Source organism: Arachis hypogaea, chromosome 12, assembly GCF_003086295.3.
Source record: "Arachis hypogaea cultivar Tifrunner chromosome 12, arahy.Tifrunner.gnm2.J5K5, whole genome shotgun sequence".
Lineage (NCBI taxonomy): Eukaryota > Viridiplantae > Streptophyta > Magnoliopsida > Fabales > Fabaceae > Arachis > Arachis hypogaea.
Genome location: NC_092047.1, coordinates 111832493 through 111851092, shown reverse-complemented (window position 1 = coordinate 111851092; position 18600 = coordinate 111832493). Strand labels below are relative to the sequence as shown.

Sequence of the window (18600 nt, the reverse complement as noted above, 5' to 3'; positions counted from 1 at the left end):
CTGTGTGAAAGCCTTCAAATACTGCAAGTCATTCATATCCGTCGATGGTACATATCTGTATGAAAATTATGGTGAAATTTTATTTATGGGAATAACATAGAATGGGAATGGCAACATACTTTCCGTTTGTAATTATGAAATCCGAAATGACAGAGTTATAATCTTTCTTCTTGACCAATCCGATACAATTTGATAAAAAATTTAAAAATTATTTATATCGATAAATAATAGAATTATTTAATTTATATAAAAAAATCTATAATTCGATTCGCTGGTATAATTTTATACATTTAATTTATTATACTTTTCTAATAGAACAAACAACAAAGCCATATACTCGTATATAATTTTACCATTCAGTCAAACCACAAAATTTATTTGTGTTAGATTCATAATATTTTTTGAAAGAACCTAAAATAAAAAATAATACAAATCTAACACAAGAATAATACAAGAGTACTCTTAATATCATATAGTAATTATCAACAAGCAAATATATCAAATAACATAATAATAGAAATATATTAAAATAAAAAATATAAAAAAAAATTAATATAAAAAATAAAAATCACAAATCATTTAGACTAAAAAAATAATTTTATTATAATCATATATAAGGTACAATAGAATCTTAAATAAAACACAAATTATATATATAATTAGCTAAAACACTAAACTTTACAAATAAAAAATAAGATAAAAAGAGTAAAATGCCAAAATTATACCCAAAAATTTATATCGCTAATAAAAATAACTTCTAAAGATACGAATAATGATTTGAAAACAAAACAACCAATAAATATTATATTTTTTAAAAATAATAAAAAAATTTGGTATTTAATAAACACTTTATCCATTTAATTTCAATTTTTGTAGAAACATTTAAATAACTATTAGTATTTAGAAGGTGCACAAAAAGATTAAAGCAAATTTCGATTTTTAGAATATTTTTTAATTTAAAAAAACTTGATTATTCATAATAAAAAATTTGTTTTAAAAAAATTACTTGATATAAAATTACTAAATTTTAAGAATGAAAAGATTTTATTTTTTTAATAATGCTTATGAAAAATTACATTAAAATTTAACTTTTAATTTTTAAAAAAAATATATATTTAATATCTATTTATTTTTGTTGCATTTTTAAAAATTTTTAGAGATTTATTTGTTATTAGTAACTTTTAGAATTATTTTTGTCAACAATATGACTTTTTGAGTATTATTTAATAATTTTACCCAAATAAAAAATACTCAAAATGAGAGCTATTGACAACAATTAGTGAGACGAGACACTGAGACGGGCAAACAAAGACACAATCGTGTTTGATAGATAAGATGTGTACAGAGACATTGTATCCAAAGACACTAAATTAATGTATTTTATGTTCATCCTAATAAAAAGGATATAGAGATACTAACAACAGATACAACTTATTTTTTATTTTTTTCTTTCATTATTCTTGTTAATTTTTTATATTATATTTTTTATTGTAATATTTTTTTCTCAAATTTTTTGAATGAAAAAAATGAGAATAAATTAGATTTTTATAATTTGTTATAGTTTACCACTAAATAGAATACAAAATTTTGTATTTTATAATTTGTATCTTATTATTAATATCTTGTATTATCTTATTTTCAAAAATAAATGCAACAATATACAAAATACAAAGGACAATTTACATAATTAAATTGTTTGGCCTCTAAAATTACACAATTGTAACTTTATAAAATAGAAGACATAAATATATTTTTTCATATCTAACCGCTACCGAGACACGTAATCCGCTACAGGCAGCCGCAGATTACGTTGGTGGAGTGCAATACAGAAATCACTAGAGATAGCGGTTTTTATTGAAGAGAGCTTGTGGGGATGCGAGCGTAAACCACTGGAGGCAGTAATAGTTTACGTTGAGTGGGCATATTTTATGGTGACCAAGCTGAAACGCCACATCTTAATAAATAAAAATTAATTTTTTATTTTTTTCATTGATAAATAGAAAGTATTCAAATTTTTTTTGGAGTTTAAAATAATAAAAAAAATTTAGACTTAGTTAATAGTCAATGATACCCATAAAACATTTTTATTGAGAAAAAAATTTAGAATTAAAAAAAAAAAAAGGTCTTTTTAAAGATTTTTTTTCTTATAAAATTATAAAGTTAAGCTCTCCTTAAAATTCAACCTAACTTTGCTTCATTTTATATATATTTCTTACCTTACCGTTCACATACGTGATATTTAATCCTTCTCATGTATTATTCATGATGTCGTGGTTTATTTGGCATAGCATCAAGGAACTTTTGTTAAGCACCAATTTTTGTTATCCTCTTAAATTTCTAACAAACTTTTGTCTTTTATATTTGTTATTTGTTATATATACGATAATAAAGTATATAAGTTAGAAAAATGTTAAAGCAATCAGAATTTATTAATTTTATTATTATTTAATTATTAACTTAATTATTTTAATTTAGTAATATAATAATATATTTTATTATATATTTTTAAATATTAATAATTAAAATAACAAATTTTATTAATTTTTAAATATTTTTTATTTTTTAATTTTCATTTTATTTTTCAAAAAGTTATATCCTTTTCATTTAAATAATATTAAAAATTTAATTTTTTATAAAAAATTAATTTATAATATTAACATATATGCCCACTCAACGTAAAACTGCTCCAGTAATTTTCGCTCGCAACCCCATCCACATAAATTATTACTGTCAGTAGCGGTTTATACACAACCCTCCTTTAACATAAATCGTTACTGTCTCTAGCGATTTCTGTATTGCACTCCACCAATGTAATCTGTAGCTACTTGCAGCGGATTACGTGTCCCTGTAAATCGCTACTGCCAACAGCAATTTCTATAAAAATATAGAAAAATGTATTTATGTCTTCTACTTTATAAAATTGTAATTGTGTAATTTTGGAGGTCAAACAATTTAATTATGTAAATTATCTAAATAAAAAATTAACTAAAATTTTTGTTAAAGTGGAGTATTCTGTATAAAAATGAAAATTCTATTTCCTTTTCTTTCTCTTACCCTATAATTACTCTTTCACTCTCTGACTCTCTCAGTTACTCTAAAAAAATTTGATTAGGATATTAATAAATAGGTGCAGACCTATAAAGAGACAGCCTCCAAAATGGATTTAGGTCTCACTAAGAAGAGAAAATAAGTCCAATATTTTTCATTTAAGCTATTTATAATATATTGAAGATCTTAAAATAATATTTGATTACATATTATTTATTGAATTTTTTTATTGGTATTTTATCATATGAGGTGCATAAATTATAAATGATATGTTATAAAATTTATTCTTGAAAATTTTGTAATTAACCTTTTATAAATATAGTATATAAGAATAACAATTACACGAAACAAAAAAAACCCTTAAATAGAATTATTATGTGTGAAAATCAAAGCAACCTACAATCCTACATGATGACAACAATCACAACATTACGCAATGGTAGGACACTTGTGACTTTTGGTATTTATAACCATTGAAGCGGGAACAGCAGAAAAAAAAGAAAAAGAAAAAAACGAAGACAAACCATCACCTCAACTTAACACTATACTTTCTTCTTCAAGCTTAAATCTTTCTCTCTGCTTTTCCATGGCTAGGAACAAGGTTATCCAATCATATTCCTTTTTTCCCTTTTTTTTTTTTTATAAAAGAAATAACTTTTCCATTTTCATTGCCAAACTTTAGTCACATAGAGGCTTTGGCCTTTTGGGTTTTTCTGCTCTAATAAAAAGATGAATAACAGAAACCCATTTTTAAAAAATTCAAACTTTAATATGTATTTTGCTTATAATGATCACAGGAAGCTTTGGTTTTGCTGCTTGACGTGGGTCCATCCATGCATTCTGTTATTCCTGTAATTGAGAAGCTTTGTTCCATGCTTGTGCAGAAGAAGGTTTCTATTCATTACTCCTATTGTTATTCTTCACCCACCTTGAGTTTTACTTTTGTTTAGTTGCAACATGCAACAATAACATTGCATGACCCTTTTCGTGTTTTTCTTTTAATTTATGCGCAGCTGATCTACAACAGGCATGATAAAGTGGGAGTTGTGTTATTTGGGACAAAAGGTTCTTACTTTGATCCTTATGATGTAAACAAAAATTGTAGTGTACAATGTTCTCTTGACATTTTTTTACATAACTTGGTGTTAAGTTTTGCATCGAAACAATAATAAGAATTCAGCATTTTCTAGCTTGAAAATGTTTGATCCTCTTCAACATTCTTCTAACTACTAAATAAAGAAAGAATTGCTTGTTTTTTAAAATTTGAAGACATTGAGAGTATCTACAATTCTACATTTTAGTATTTAGGAGGATATATGGCAATGCTTTTGTGATACTATATCATTACTCTCACCATTGATTTTAGTATTTGATCTCTCACCATTGATTTCATAGGTGAGACCAATAATAAATATGAAAGAAAAACTATTCAAGGGTAGAAGATCACACTTTACTCTCTAAAGTGAAATTCAAACTTTAGAGGATCTAAATCCCGATATATAAGTGGATTGTTGTATGATCAAATGAGGCTATTGTTTTTCTATCATGGATAGTAGTTATTTAACGGCTGATAGTAGATTAGTAGAGGTAGAACTCAATAAACATCCCTTGATTAACTTTTAGTAATGATACTGTGATTTTGCTTCTCATTCTTGGGGAATCTTGACACTGTCTGTGTTTAATTGTAATGAGTTTTTGCCATATTGATTTACCATTGTTGATGTTACTTATGCTATTCATATTGTTATGTAGAATCTTCACACTATTGTTGTTTGTTTACTTTGATTCAGTGAGTTATCTTATTTTTTTGTAACGAAGTTTGATCAAATTTAAAGGCCTCCCTCACCTGTGTTTACCTTCAAATTTTCAGAAACTTGTAACGAACTTACTTTGGAAATTGGTGGTTATCGACATGTCGTGGTTTTGAAAAATCTTAAAGATGTGGATGGAGATATGGTTGAGGCTTTACAAAAACTGCCCCGAGGAACTAAAGATGGAGATTGTATCCACAGAGCAATTGGTTTCATACTGTTGAAGCTTTTACTTGTTCAATGTTATGTTTTCCTAGTTGCTACTGATTAATAACCAGACCCTTTATAAATAAAAGTACACTTTGTGCAAGTTCTTTGACTTTAGACTATAATATTACATTAATTTATGTCTCATGTGACAAATATTTTGTTCCATTACTATACTGTCTTTTTACCTTTTTGTGGATACCTTAATTCTGATATTAGTTCTTGATGCTATCGTTGTTGGCATGGATATGCTGATAAAAATGTATCCTAAAGCTAATAAGGTGAAGAAACGACTCTGTCTTATTACGAATGCACAATGTCCAATAAAAGCATCTATGGAAGGAACAAAAGAAGAGCAAGTTACCACCATTGCTAAACAAATGTCTGTCCATGGCACAAGGATGGAAAGCATAATTGTGAGAGGAAAGCTTTGTCAGAAGAAGGCAAATAAGACTACAGCGAATGAGAATCATCGCCTTTTAAATATCTTTTCAGAGGAAACTTCTACAAGGATAGTGTATGTGGGGAATCCAGTTTCTTTGTTTGGTGCTCTTAAAACCCAGAATAAATCCCCACATACAGTTTTCAGAGGTGATCTTGAGCTAAGCTCAAACATGAAGATCAAGGTAAGAATTGTGGTATGATGTATAACATAAGTTCAATTTCTAGGCCTATGATGAAAATGTTTTTGATGTGTCATTGTTCATTGTATTCATTTTTTTTACTCAACCACCATTGATGATAAACCATTTGTTAAAGTAAAAGTTTCTCATTTCCATTGTTATATTAATTTAATTTTTAATAGGTAATGGGCCTATTTACTCTCTGTAAATAAATGATTATGAGTATTTCTAGATCATCCTAAAGTAAATAATTGATAAAAAATTGATAATTTCAATATCTTGGAATCTTAAATGTAGTCAATTCTTGCTTTACTTAATAATTAGGAGAATGATCAATGGAAGGATAATTGTTTCTCAATGATGATTGAATGCTCTAAGTTTGAGTTATCCATGGACAATATGAACCTTTATCCCTGATTAAGTTGGATACTTTGAGCCATGGTGAACTGAGGATACTACTGTTTTTGTTTGCTTCTGTGCTGTGATTTGTGCTGCAAATACATGTTTTATCAGACTAATGATCCACTTATTGTATAAGTGTTTTATAGATTTTATATATTGTCTAGGTCTATTATCGAGACAAATTTTATACCTATAATTATGAAAATATATAAGATTTATTAGTCTATTAGTTTAAAAAACTCATATTTTTATGATGAAGTAATGTCATTTCCATTTATTATTTCAACAACCATGTCATATAAATATTATGTCTTGTCAATTATATTTTATTTCATACAATTAAGTTGTTTATAAAAAATATTTTTTTTATTTTTTTATTTTTTGCATTCTATTTATATGTTTGTATATATTAATGTTATTTCTATTCTTTAGCTGTTTGTGACATAAATTGATATTTTTTAATCCCTACGTAGAATTTTTTTTAATTCCCTACTATTCTTTAGAGTAATATGTTTTACATTGATTAATCCTTGGAATAAAATTCTCTAGAGAATTAGAATTCTATTTCATGTTTTGGTATAAAAAAATAGCATTGATTTCAATTCTAATGAGATTTCAATTCTACTGTATTTGTTTGCTTCTATGTTGTGCTTTGTGAAAATAAGTATCATATTTCTGGTATTGATTCAATTTTGGCTACTGCAATTTGCTATTTTGTTTGTGTGGTTATTTAAATCCAGTTGTGTGCAAAGAACAACATTGTAGAATTGATGATTACTTATTCATGTTTTCATGAAAACTTCCATGATAATCAGGTATGGGTGTATAAGAAAACAATAGAAGAGCTTCCCAATCTAAAGAAATGTTACGAATTTCCTGATATAGCTGTCCCTTCAGATCAAAGGGTCAGAGGTTATCATTATGGTCCTCAAATAGTTCCTATATCGAAGGTCGCGTTGGATGCTGTTAAGTTCAAACCTGAAAAGGGTGTTAAGCTTCTAGGATTTACTAATTCTTCTAATGTATTGAGGTAAAGATCATGTATACAAATATGCTTCATTTGATTTGAGTTTGCTAATGGAGAGTTCTTAATCATTATTCTATTTTCTCTTGTCCTACAATGTCTATTAAAGACACCACTACATGAAAGATGTCAATATCTTCATACCTGAACCGGAAAATAAGAAAGCCATGGTTGCGCTTTCTGCGCTAGCAAGGGCTATGAAGGAAATGAATAAGTTGGCGATACTACGTTGTGTGTGGCGACGGGGACAAACCAAAGTTGTTATTGGGGTCCTGATTCCGAATATATCTGATAAAGAAAATATTGTGAGTTTTGTCAATCTTCTTTTTTCATTTTTTAAGTTGGTTTACTTTCCCTACCTTGATTTGTTTTAAAATGACTTAACATATTCCAAGATCATGCTGTTGCAGCCTGATTCATTTTACTTCAATGTACTTCCTTTCGCCGAGGATGTGCGAGAGTTCCAGTTCCCTTCTTTTAGTAAGTTCCCAGCAGCACTACAGCCGAATCAGCAGCAGCTAGAGGCAGCATCTAACTTAGTAGAAATGCTTGATCTTGCACCATGTGGAAAAGAGAAAGCTTTGCTACCTGATCTTACACCAAATCCAGTCCTAGAGGCATGAATTCGCCCCATTTGTTTGTTTCTAGTTTATTTCCTACCTTTTTATTCTGTTTATTTTCATGTTTCAATTCTCTGTTGACTTTATTTTTTCTAAGAAGGATATGATTTTGACAAGTGGATCTTAAAACACACATTCATAAATCTTTTCAGCGCTTTTATCGTTGTCTTGAGCTGAAGTCGAAGAATCCAGGTGCTGCAGTACCCCCTATTGACGAGACACTCAAGAAAATTACAGAGCCTGATTCTAACCTGGTTTTGAAAAACAAGTCTGTGATAGACTCATTTCGGAGGTGTTTCGAGCCAAATGAAAATCCCAGGGTAAGAATGTACACTTTGCTCTTAGTTGTTATGGTCTGCAAACATAAACAACTTTTACATTCAAAATATCTTGCAGCATAAGAAATTGAGGCGTTTATTGCTTGAGAAGAGTTCTTCTAGCGAAGAAGATGGCAATGGAGACATTACCCCACTGCCTTCGAATCTCATCGAAGGTAAAGTCGAGAGCATCTGCAATCCTACTCCACCCCAAGTTTTTGAAGCCATGTCTGGAAGCAGAAATACTCAAGACTCTGTTGTGAAAGCAATCAATGATACGAGAAACAAAATATTTGAACTGATCGATGAATCAAATGATGGTGATAACTATCCTGAAGCATTGGAATGTTTAACAGCACTTCAAAAGAAGTGCATTGTTGATCAAGTTATCTATCTTACTTCTTATCACACTTTCAATCATCACTTTATATGTTAACTTTTTATTTGAGGTTCATCTTTATATAACTGGTTAAACTTATCTGCATTTTCTCTGAAGGAATCAGAACAGTTCAACAATTTCCTTTGCCGTCTTTGGAACTTCATAGAAACCTTCATAATTTCTGTGGATATTTTGCTTCTAGAGGACTCACCTTGATCCCCAAAGCAGATTTTTTGGACAGGTTTTTGCATTGTTTTACTTCCTTTGCTTGCATCTTGCATGATTCATTCATTGTTCATTTAATTTTTTTTTTCATAACTCAGTGTTGTGTTTCACCTTACAGCCAAGTTACTGAAAAAGATGAGCCAAAAGTTGAATGATTCCTCAGGTGGATGTGCTGAAATGGGTAGAGCTTTTTGATAATCATTTGTTAAAAATTAGAATAGATTGTCTAATACAGTTATATAAACATTTGTTTTGGAACATTTGGCAAAGTTTGTTTTGGAACATTTGGTTATAGCACTTGATTTTATTAATGAGAAATAGCAAATAGAAAACTTGATATATAATTTATATTTCTTGAGGGTTTTGAATTTAACAAGCAAATACATGTTTTATCATACTAATGATCCACTTATTGTATAAGTGTTTTATTGATTTTATATCTTGTCTAAATCTATTATCGGGACAAATTTTATACCTATACTTATGAAAATATATAAGATTTATTAGTCTATTAGTTTAAAAAACTCATATTTTTACAATGAAGTAATATCATTTTCATTTATTATTTCAACAACTATGTCATATAAATATTATGTCTTGTCAATTATATTTTATTTCGTACAATTTATTTGTTTATAATTTTTTTTTTATTTTTTGTATTCTATTTATATGTTTGCATATATTAATGTTATTTTTATTCTTTAGACGTTTGTGACATAAATTGATATTTTTTAATTTCTACTTAGAATTTTTTTTTTTAATTTCCTACTATTCTTTAGAGTAATATGTTTTACATTGATTAATCCTTGGAATAGAATTCTCTAGAGAATTAAAATTCTATTTCATATTTTGGTATAAAAAATAGCACCGATCTCAATTCTAATAAGATTTCAATTCTCATGTTAAGGCTATATATAAATCAGACTAAAATAAGTTTGATTTTTAATTCCATTTGATTTGTTCCTCTTTATATCCCATTTTGTGGAATTGCTCAAACACCCACACTTTATCAAAATAAAAAAAAAAGAAAAGAAAAAGGAATTCCTTAACAAAAATTGGAGAAAAAATAGATAACAAAAATGACAGAATATGAAGTGTGAAGGCAAACAATTGAAAAAAAGATTTCTTAACATGAAATTTTTTTATTTTTGTTTCGAAGATTTGTAACTTTTATTATTATTTAATTGTGGCTAATTAAACAGTTTTAATATTAAAAATTATACTTTAAATAATATCTATATACTTTTAATACATGATGAAGATACAAATTGGATGTATTGGTTTTGCATGATTATAACAAATTGGATCGAACTTAGATTATCCTAAATTCTAAATCCTAGAAAACTTAAAAAATCTTAGAAAATTTTAAAAAGTCTAAAAAATCTCTGAAAAATCTAAAAAACCCATTGTATTATCATACCAAACGATTGAATGCGAAAATACTTTAATCACGTACAAAATTCAATCGATTTTGTTACCAAACTAATAGATTGAATTTTGAGAAAACTCACTCTACAGCACAATTCAATCGCATTGTGTTACTATGCCAATCGATTAAATAAGAAAATATCTTTATTGCTTTGTGAAATTCAATCGATTGGACAACACTACCAATTGATTGAATAAGAAAAAACTTATGTTCGATAGTCCAATTCAATCGATTGTGTTGTACGTTCGATCTATTGAATTACCAAGGAACACGATTTTTATGGCGTTTACAGAAAAAATTCGTTGATTCGCATTGGCAAAATATTTATTAATAGAAGATCTATTTTATTGTTTTTTTTCTAATCATTAATAAAAATGATAGATAAATAATAAAGTAATAATTTATAAAATAGAGGATAGACTTAATAATTAAATAATATATAAAGAATTATATAATATTTTAAATTTTTAAAAATTAAATAATGAGTGATTTACGATTTATTATATTTATTGAGAATTTTATTTAAAAAAATATTTTTTCTAAAAATAATTAAATAAATTGTACATACTTTGAATTTAAAATTTATTAGATTTTTTAAATAATTTTTATTATGATGAGTTATTTCGAAAAAGATAAAAAAAATTTTAATTATTATTACTATTATTATTATTATTAAAAAGTTAAAAAAAAAAAATACAAAGTGGCCGAAGCCACAAGAAAACAAAAGGAAGAATGAAATGTGGCTTGTATGCATGAAATTATATACATGATCATGACACATATACTTCTTTCATTTAATAATTAATAACACTTGGCTATAAATTATTATCAATCACCTTTCTTTCTTTAATTTGACCACCGAACTAAGCTTAAGGAAAATAAGAGAAAGAGAGACGGTGGGTGAGGGAGGAAACCGTGACTTCCTTAATTTTTCAGCTTCGATCTTTAAGATTCGTAACTCTAATAAAAAATTTAATCTATAAAAATATTTTTCTTTTTTTACACATTAGTGTTACTTTTATTCGATAGAAGTTGACAGTAATGTAGCTTTTTTTTCTCTTGAGTTCGGTCAATTGGAGTTCTAAAAGGCACAAAAAATTTCTACCGTTTTCTTTTTCAGCAGTTCGGTCAAAAAATTTTTTTGGAAGTCCCGTTGATTTAATTTCATACGAAGGTAGGATTTTGGTAATTTTAATATGAATTAAATATATTCTTGATGTGTGATTATTGGTTTGATGACTATTGTTTGAGTTTAAATGAGTTTATGTTGAATTATTATTGTTACTTGTGATTTGTTAGTTTGGCTATAAAGAACAGCTCAGATGTGATTATTTTAATGATTTTGAAACTGTTGTGATATGGTATTTTGAGAAAAAATGATAAAATTTGGTGGTTGAAAAATTAAATTAAAAGTTGAGAAAAATCGGTAACTGAAAGACTCGAAAATGGATTAAAATACAAGTAATATTTTGAAAGGAAAGGGTTAAGGGTTTCGGTTTTGGTATAAAAAAAAGATTAGTAATTACATTTTATTCTTGAAGGGTAATATTGTGTTTGTATATAAAAATTGAGGTACATTTTGTAATTATATAAGATTCTGGATAATAAATAAAGTACGAGAGTAAAAATAGGTATTTTATAAAAATTTAGGGTTATTTTTATAAATATGAAAATAAGTGAGGGTTCAAATATAGTTTTATAAAATATTAAGGTTAAAAATATAATATTAAAAAGCTCATAATTTAAAAAATAATTAATAAAAATTTAAAAATAAAATTTTATAAACTACATTTTAAGAATATATATATATATATATATATATATATATATATATATATATATATATATATATATTAGTTATTTACTATTTAAATTATTCTATTTTTATTATTATTAACATTTTATTACGAATATTAACTGGTAGAAATATTATTAATATTATTATAAGTTAGAGAAAAGCAACCGAGTGGTCTTAAAAGCTTTGAAAAACGTAGACTTAATTAAAGTACCTTATAATTCTTTTTCATAAGACACTTAAGGAAAGACGAGGAAATGATGCGAGGATAAATTATATTGTAAAATGATAAGAAAGATAAGAAAGAAAGAAAGAACGAAAAGAAAATGAGATAAGTAAAGATATGGTGGTGAGCCCACTGAGATTCACTTTCCAGAGATACATCAACCACTCCTAGAGATGGTCACACCTATAAGACAGAGGTTGCTTACAAAGGTTATCAATACATACATTGACTAGAAAGAGCCTCACCTATAAGACAGAGGTTGTTTACAGATGTTATGTTTGCATACATCGACTCAAGAGAGTCGCACCTGTAAGACAGAGGTTTCTTACAGAGGTTATGATACTGGAAGCCAAACTCAGATAAAGGTTACTGAGTTAAGTGAAAATATAATTCAATAAATAACCGAGAACAAAAGAATTAAAAGAATAAAAGAAAAATACTAAAGGACCTCTGTCATAGGAGAGTAGAGAGCAAATACTAAAAGAATTTAAAGAACCTCTGCCACAAGAGAGCAGATGGCAGGAATGAAAGAATGTATTAACTAAAGGGATCTCTACCGCAGTAGAGTAGAGAGCAAAGATTGAAAAGAAATTGAATGCTGTTTGGGCCTTAGTGCCAAGTGTCTAGTGGAGACGGCGATACGTAACGCTCACTTGATACTATAAGGACGGCTCAGTGAGAACGGCAATACGTAACGCTCACTGGAGACTGGAAGAAAGGTTCTCCCATGAGGACGGCGATACGTAACGCTCATGGAGGGGATGTTGGCTGAGATAAGGACGGCGGTATGAAACGCTTATCTCAGAACCAGTGTCGGGAATCGGGCAATAAACCGACACATGAACTCATGGCCTGTATAGGACTAGACATGCATCATACTTCTTTACGCATATTTGTTTGTGATTGTGTTTTCTTTGATTGTGTGTGTTTGTGATTGGATTTCTTGTTATGTAATTGCTTATTTGGATTATACTTTGTTGACTGTTATTATTGACTGGGAACATAATGGAACGAACTTAACTATACACCCCGAGCCTACTAAGAACTCTCCAATTCTTACCCCTATCTCCACCCCTTTCAGCTACAGGTGCGAAGGTTTAGTGCAGAACTACAAGAGCATAGAAGATTATGTTTACAAGTTGAGTTGTTAGATTTTATTTTTCCCTCGTCATTTATTGTTTTAGTTTTTAGAGGGTAGAAATTATATTTGAGGATCTTTGAGTAAGTCTATGTATATAATGCTATGCGGATATATATGATTTTGTGATTAAATGTTTTAAAGTACCGACTCTTCATTTTCTTGGTGAAAGTTTCAGTTCGTATTCGCGAATGCTCAATATTAAATAAAAATAGTATAGAATAAAAAGGTTTAGAGGTAAGTAACGTTTGAGCTTTTAGTGCGATCATGAAGTACTAAAAGTTAAGGTGTTATAAATTAAGTTGTAGTTAAAATTAAATAAAGACTATTTATTAATTATTAAAAAACTTAAAAAAATATTTTGTTATTAGACCATTTAATAATCCAAACGTTCTGAAAGTATCGAATTTTATGCCTAATTTATTTAAGCAAGTGTAGGAATTCGAATTCCAAAAATAAATATGAATTGACTTATTAAACATAACAAATTAAGGCAAAAAAATTTTGATATGGAAGCAAAATAAGTGATATATTTTAACATGATAATTTTTGGTGTTTTTTTAAATTGTGGGAGTACACAAATCGGACCTTCCGATTTGTGTTGAAAAAGTTGAAAAAAATTCAGAGTACACAAATCGGAGGGTCCGATTTGTGTTAAAAAATTGAAAAAACTCAGAGTACACAACTCGGACCATGCGAGTTCTTTGGTCATGAAATTTTGCTTCACAAATTGCATGGTCGGACACAACTCGCAGGGTCCGAGTTCTGCTTCATCTGATCCCACAACGAGGTGAAGCACCCCTCCTCCCCATACGCGAGTTCAACACTTCTTTTGGTTACATATTCAAATTAAAAACTCACAAATTAACAATGCTAATATATTTTAGAAAAAGCATGCTAATATATTTTAGAAAAAGCATCTTTTTTTTTTTTTACCGAAGATATGGAGACTCGAACCCACAATCTCTTAATTAAGTATAGGGAGATTATGTGTGTGTTTGGATTACAGTTTGCAAACGGGAGTTTGCATAAAATTGATTTTACAAAATTGATTTTGATGATAAGTAAGTTTGAGTTAACGTGATTTATGTTTGGCAATCTTTATATCAAAATTGATTATAGTAAAATAAATGTTGTTTGGATTATATTACTTAAAATCACTTTTAGATGAAAAATTACTAAAAGAAACATGAATTTAAATAAATTTTTTTATATACCTACAAAATCAAAACTCCGCCTATGTTACACTTGCGGTACATAGCCGGTCCCAAGCCCGGATAAAGGAGGAGGGTTGTGTTAGGTCTTCGGCAACCAACATAAAAATATAGCCGAACCCCCATGACATGAATCAAAGACATTATTGCGCTAAAGCTAGGTCGTTGCCCGGAAGCAACGCGCCGTATGGCTCGAGTACGGTGTCGAAGCAAGAGCCGCTGCATCGGTGCCCGGATGTAGTGTTAAATGAGCAAGGGTTCTCGCGTTTTCGTGAACGGACGAGGGTAAATAAGCTAGTTCACAAAGGAAAAGGTAAAGGTCGAAGCGACAGAAGGTTGAGATTTGGGACATGGAACATAGGCACTCTAACAGGAAAGTCCATGGAGGTGGTGGACACCATGACAAGGAGGAAGATTAACATTATGTGCCTACAAGAAACGAAATGGGTTGGTGCAAAGGCTAGGGAGTTGGATACTTCTGGTTTCAAACTTTGGTATACAGGAAAGGTGAAGAATAGGAATGGGGTTGGAATAATTGTGGATAAGCAGTGGAAGAAAGACGTAGTGGATGTCAAGAGGGTGGGAGATCGGATCATCTCTATCAAACTTGTGGTGGAGGGAGGTGCTTTCCATGTGATTAGCGCCTATGCACCGCAAGTGGGTTCGGACGAACAACACAAGATAAGGTTTTGGGAGGATCTAGAGAGTTTGGTTCAAGGCATACCTTTGGGAGATAAGATTTTCTTAGGAGGAGATTTAAATGGCCATGTTGGGAGAGAAGTGACTGGATATGGGAGTATTCACGGAGGCCATGGTTTCGGGGTGATCAATGCCGAGGGTAAAACTATTTTGGACTTTTCCTCAACTTTTGATCTTCTCATCGCAAATACATGTTTTAAAAAGAGAGACGAACATCTTATAACCTATAAGAGTGGCATGACAAGCTCTCAAATCGACTTCTTCTTGTTGAGGAGAGTCGACCGGAAATTTTGCATTAACTGTAAAATTATCCCGGGAGAGAGTTTGACAACACAACATAGGGTGCTCGTCATGGATTTTCGCGTTGAGCAAAAATTGAGGAAAAGACATCATACGAAGAACCCAAGGACGAGGTGGTGGCGGATGAAAGGGGCGGAACAAAGAAGCTTCCTAAGACGGGTAGAAGAAGAGGCAAAGTGGGATGGGAATGGAAGCGCGGAAGAAATGTGGAAGGAGATGGCAGAAGTTATTAGAAGAACAGCAAAAGAAAGTTTTGGTGAATCTAAAGGAATAGGACCAAGAGACAAGGAGTCCTGGTGGTGGAATGCGAGTATACAAGAAAAGATAAAGATAAAAAGGGAATGCTTTAAAGAGTGGTCTTTATGCCGCAATGCAGATAACTGGGAAAAATATAAGGCGGCTAAGAAAGAGACAAAAGTGGCTGTAAGTGAAGCAAGAACAAGAGCATATGAGGGTCTCTACCAGTCTTTGGGCACGAAAGAAGGAGAAAAAGGTATATATAGAATCGCAAAGAGTCGGGAAAGAAGAACGAGAGATTTGGATCAGGTTAAGTGCATAAAGGATAAAGATGGAGAGGTGTTGGCTCAAGAGGAGAAGATTAATGAAAGGTGGAAGAGCTACTTCTACGAGTTATTTAATGAGGGACAGAAGACTCTTCCGAGCCTTGGTCGATTATGCACAAGGGAAGAAGATCAAAACTTTAACTACTATCGAAGGATTCGAGACTTCGAGGTAAAAGAGGCTCTAAAGCAGATGAAAAATGGCAGGGCAGTAGGACCTGATAATATCCCGATTGAGGTTTGGAAGGGTCTTGGAGGAAAAGGCATCAACTGGTTAACCAAGCTTTTTAATGAGATTTTAAGGTCAAAGAAGATGCCTGATGAGTGGAGAAAGAGCACCTTGGTACCTATCTACAAGAATAAGGGGGATATACAAAGTTGCGGAAACTATAGAGGGATTAAGCTTATGAGTCATACTATGAAGTTATGGGAAAGGGTGATAGAACGGAGGTTGAGAAAAGAGTCACAAGTAACAGAGAACCAATTTGGATTTATGCCAGGCAGATCTACCACTGAAGCGATATACCTATTAAGAAGGATGATGGAGAGGTATCGTAGTAATAAAAGGGATCTACACATGGTGTTTATTGATTTGGAAAAAGCGTATGATAGAGTACCAAGGGAGGTCTTATGGAAGGTTTTAGAAAAGAGGAGAGTAAGGATCGCATATATTCGGGCAATTAAAGACATGTATGATGGGGCCACAACTAGTGTGAAGACTCAAGGTGGTGTGACAGAGGAATTCCCTATTGGTATAGGATTACACCAGGGATCATCCTTAAGTCCATACCTTTTCACATTAGTCTTGGAAGTACTCACAGAGCACATCCAAGAGCCTGTGCCATGGTGCATGCTTTTTGCCGATGATATCGTCCTTATGGGAGAGTCAAGGGAAGACCTAAATAAGAAGTTGGAGTTATGGAGAGAAGCTCTAGAAGTGTATGGTCTGCGCATAAGCCGTAGCAAGACGGAATATATGGAATGTAAGTTCAGTCTGAGAAGGGAAAACTCCAATATAGAGGTGAAGATTGGAGAAAACATCCTGCGAAAAGTTAAAAGTTTTAAGTATCTTGGGTGCATCATACAGGATAATGGAGAGATTGAACAGGATGTAAATCATAGGATCCAAGCAGGTTGGTCAAAATGGCGGAGTGCATCTGGTTTTATATGCGACAAAAAAGTGCCTTTAAAACTTAAAGGTAAATTCTATCGCACCGCTATAAGACCGGCTATGCTGTATGGTACGGAGTGTTGGGCGACTAAAGGGGAGCACGAACATAAGTTGAGTGTGGCAGAGATGAAGATGTTGAGATGGATGAGTGGTCATACGCGATTGGATAAAATAAGGAATGAAGATATAAGGGAGAGAGTTGGAGTAGCACCCATTGTGGAAAAGATGGTTGAATCGCGTCTCAGGTGGTTTGGACATGTGGGAAGAAGACCGATAGAACATCCAGTCAGGAGGGTGGATGAGATGGAAGATGGACAAAGGGCGAAAGGCAGAGGAAGACCTAAGAAGACCATCCATGAGGTGGTCAAACGAGATCTACATGTAAACGGTCTCTCTGTAGACATGATACATGACAGAGCACAATGGCGTCATTTGATTCATGTAGCCGACCCCACTTAGTGGGACAAGGCTTTGTTGTTGTTGTTGTTATATACCTACAAAATCAAAACACTATAAAAAATAATATAAAAAATATTTATCATATAAATAAAATAAATACAATAAAAAATAAAAATATAAAAGAGAGTACTATAAATTTTATAATGTCAAAAAAAAATATTCTATAATTTTTTTAATACCGTCAGTACTCTTTAATTTAGTATTATTTTGCACTATAAATTTTTATTATTTATGACTTTATTGTTATTTATAATTAATTTTTTATTCATTTTGTCTTTTTTTTATAGGATCATAATTTATATTATACAAAATTTTGATACTAAACGTAGTATATAATAATTACAATTACAAATTTTACAAAATCAGAATAAAAAATAAAAAAAATTAATATAAAATAAAAATAGAGTACATCAAAGAATAGAAAAAAAATTATACAAATAAAAAATAATAAAAATTCCATAAAATCAACAACATATATCATATGAACCAAAAAATACCATAAAAAGTAAATAAAATTCATATGAATAAAATCAAATAAAAAAATAAAAAATTTCATACACAACATAAATACAATGAGTAAAGGATAAAAAAAAAATTCATATAAAAAAAAAATAAAAATATTGTAAAAATTAATAAAATACTTAAAAAATCATAGCACCATAAAAAATAAAAAAAAATCAACAACATTTATCATATGAATAAAAGAAATACAATAAAATAAATAAAAAATCATATAAACAAAGCCAACCAAAAATTTAAAAAAAATTTATAAAAAATAATATATTAAATGATAAAAAAAACTCGTATAAAAACATAACATGAGAAATCAGAATACTACATAAATAATATAAAAATATTTATCATATAAATAAAAAATATAAATAAATAATACAATAAAAAAAACATAAAAATTAAAATATGAAAATGAGTACTAAAAATAATAAAAAAAATAT

General features: G+C 29.8%; 1 protein-coding gene across 2 annotated transcripts; it reads left to right on the top strand.

The window, feature by feature from the left end:
* The first annotated feature begins 3516 nt into the window (after positions 1–3516).
* On the top strand, positions 3517–9000 carry LOC112730562 (ATP-dependent DNA helicase 2 subunit KU80-like). 2 transcript variants are annotated; one of them, XM_072209747.1, is made up of 12 exons: positions 3517–3649; positions 3846–3938; positions 4062–4113; positions 4919–5050; positions 5286–5692; positions 6907–7121; positions 7225–7420; positions 7526–7732; positions 7888–8055; positions 8132–8437; positions 8549–8672; positions 8775–9000. In XM_072209747.1, the coding sequence occupies exons 1-11, from the start codon at positions 3635–3637 to the stop codon at positions 8645–8647; spliced, it is 1890 nt and encodes a 629-aa protein (XP_072065848.1). In that variant the 5' UTR covers positions 3517–3634; the 3' UTR covers positions 8648–8672; positions 8775–9000. The 2 variants fall into 2 exon arrangements, with proteins under 2 accessions (XP_072065848.1, XP_072065847.1); XM_072209746.1 differs by having other exon boundaries at positions 7511–7732.
* Positions 9001–18600: the final 9600 nt, after the last annotated feature.

Excerpts from the sequence above, each read along its gene's own strand:
- LOC112730562 (XM_072209746.1), top strand. Across the intron at positions 5,051-5,285 it reads AGGAACTAAAGATGGAGATT|TTCTTGATGCTATCGTTGTT; the intron begins GTATCCACAGAG and ends TTCTGATATTAG. Across the intron at positions 5,693-6,906 it reads GCTCAAACATGAAGATCAAG|GTATGGGTGTATAAGAAAAC; the intron begins GTAAGAATTGTG and ends CATGATAATCAG.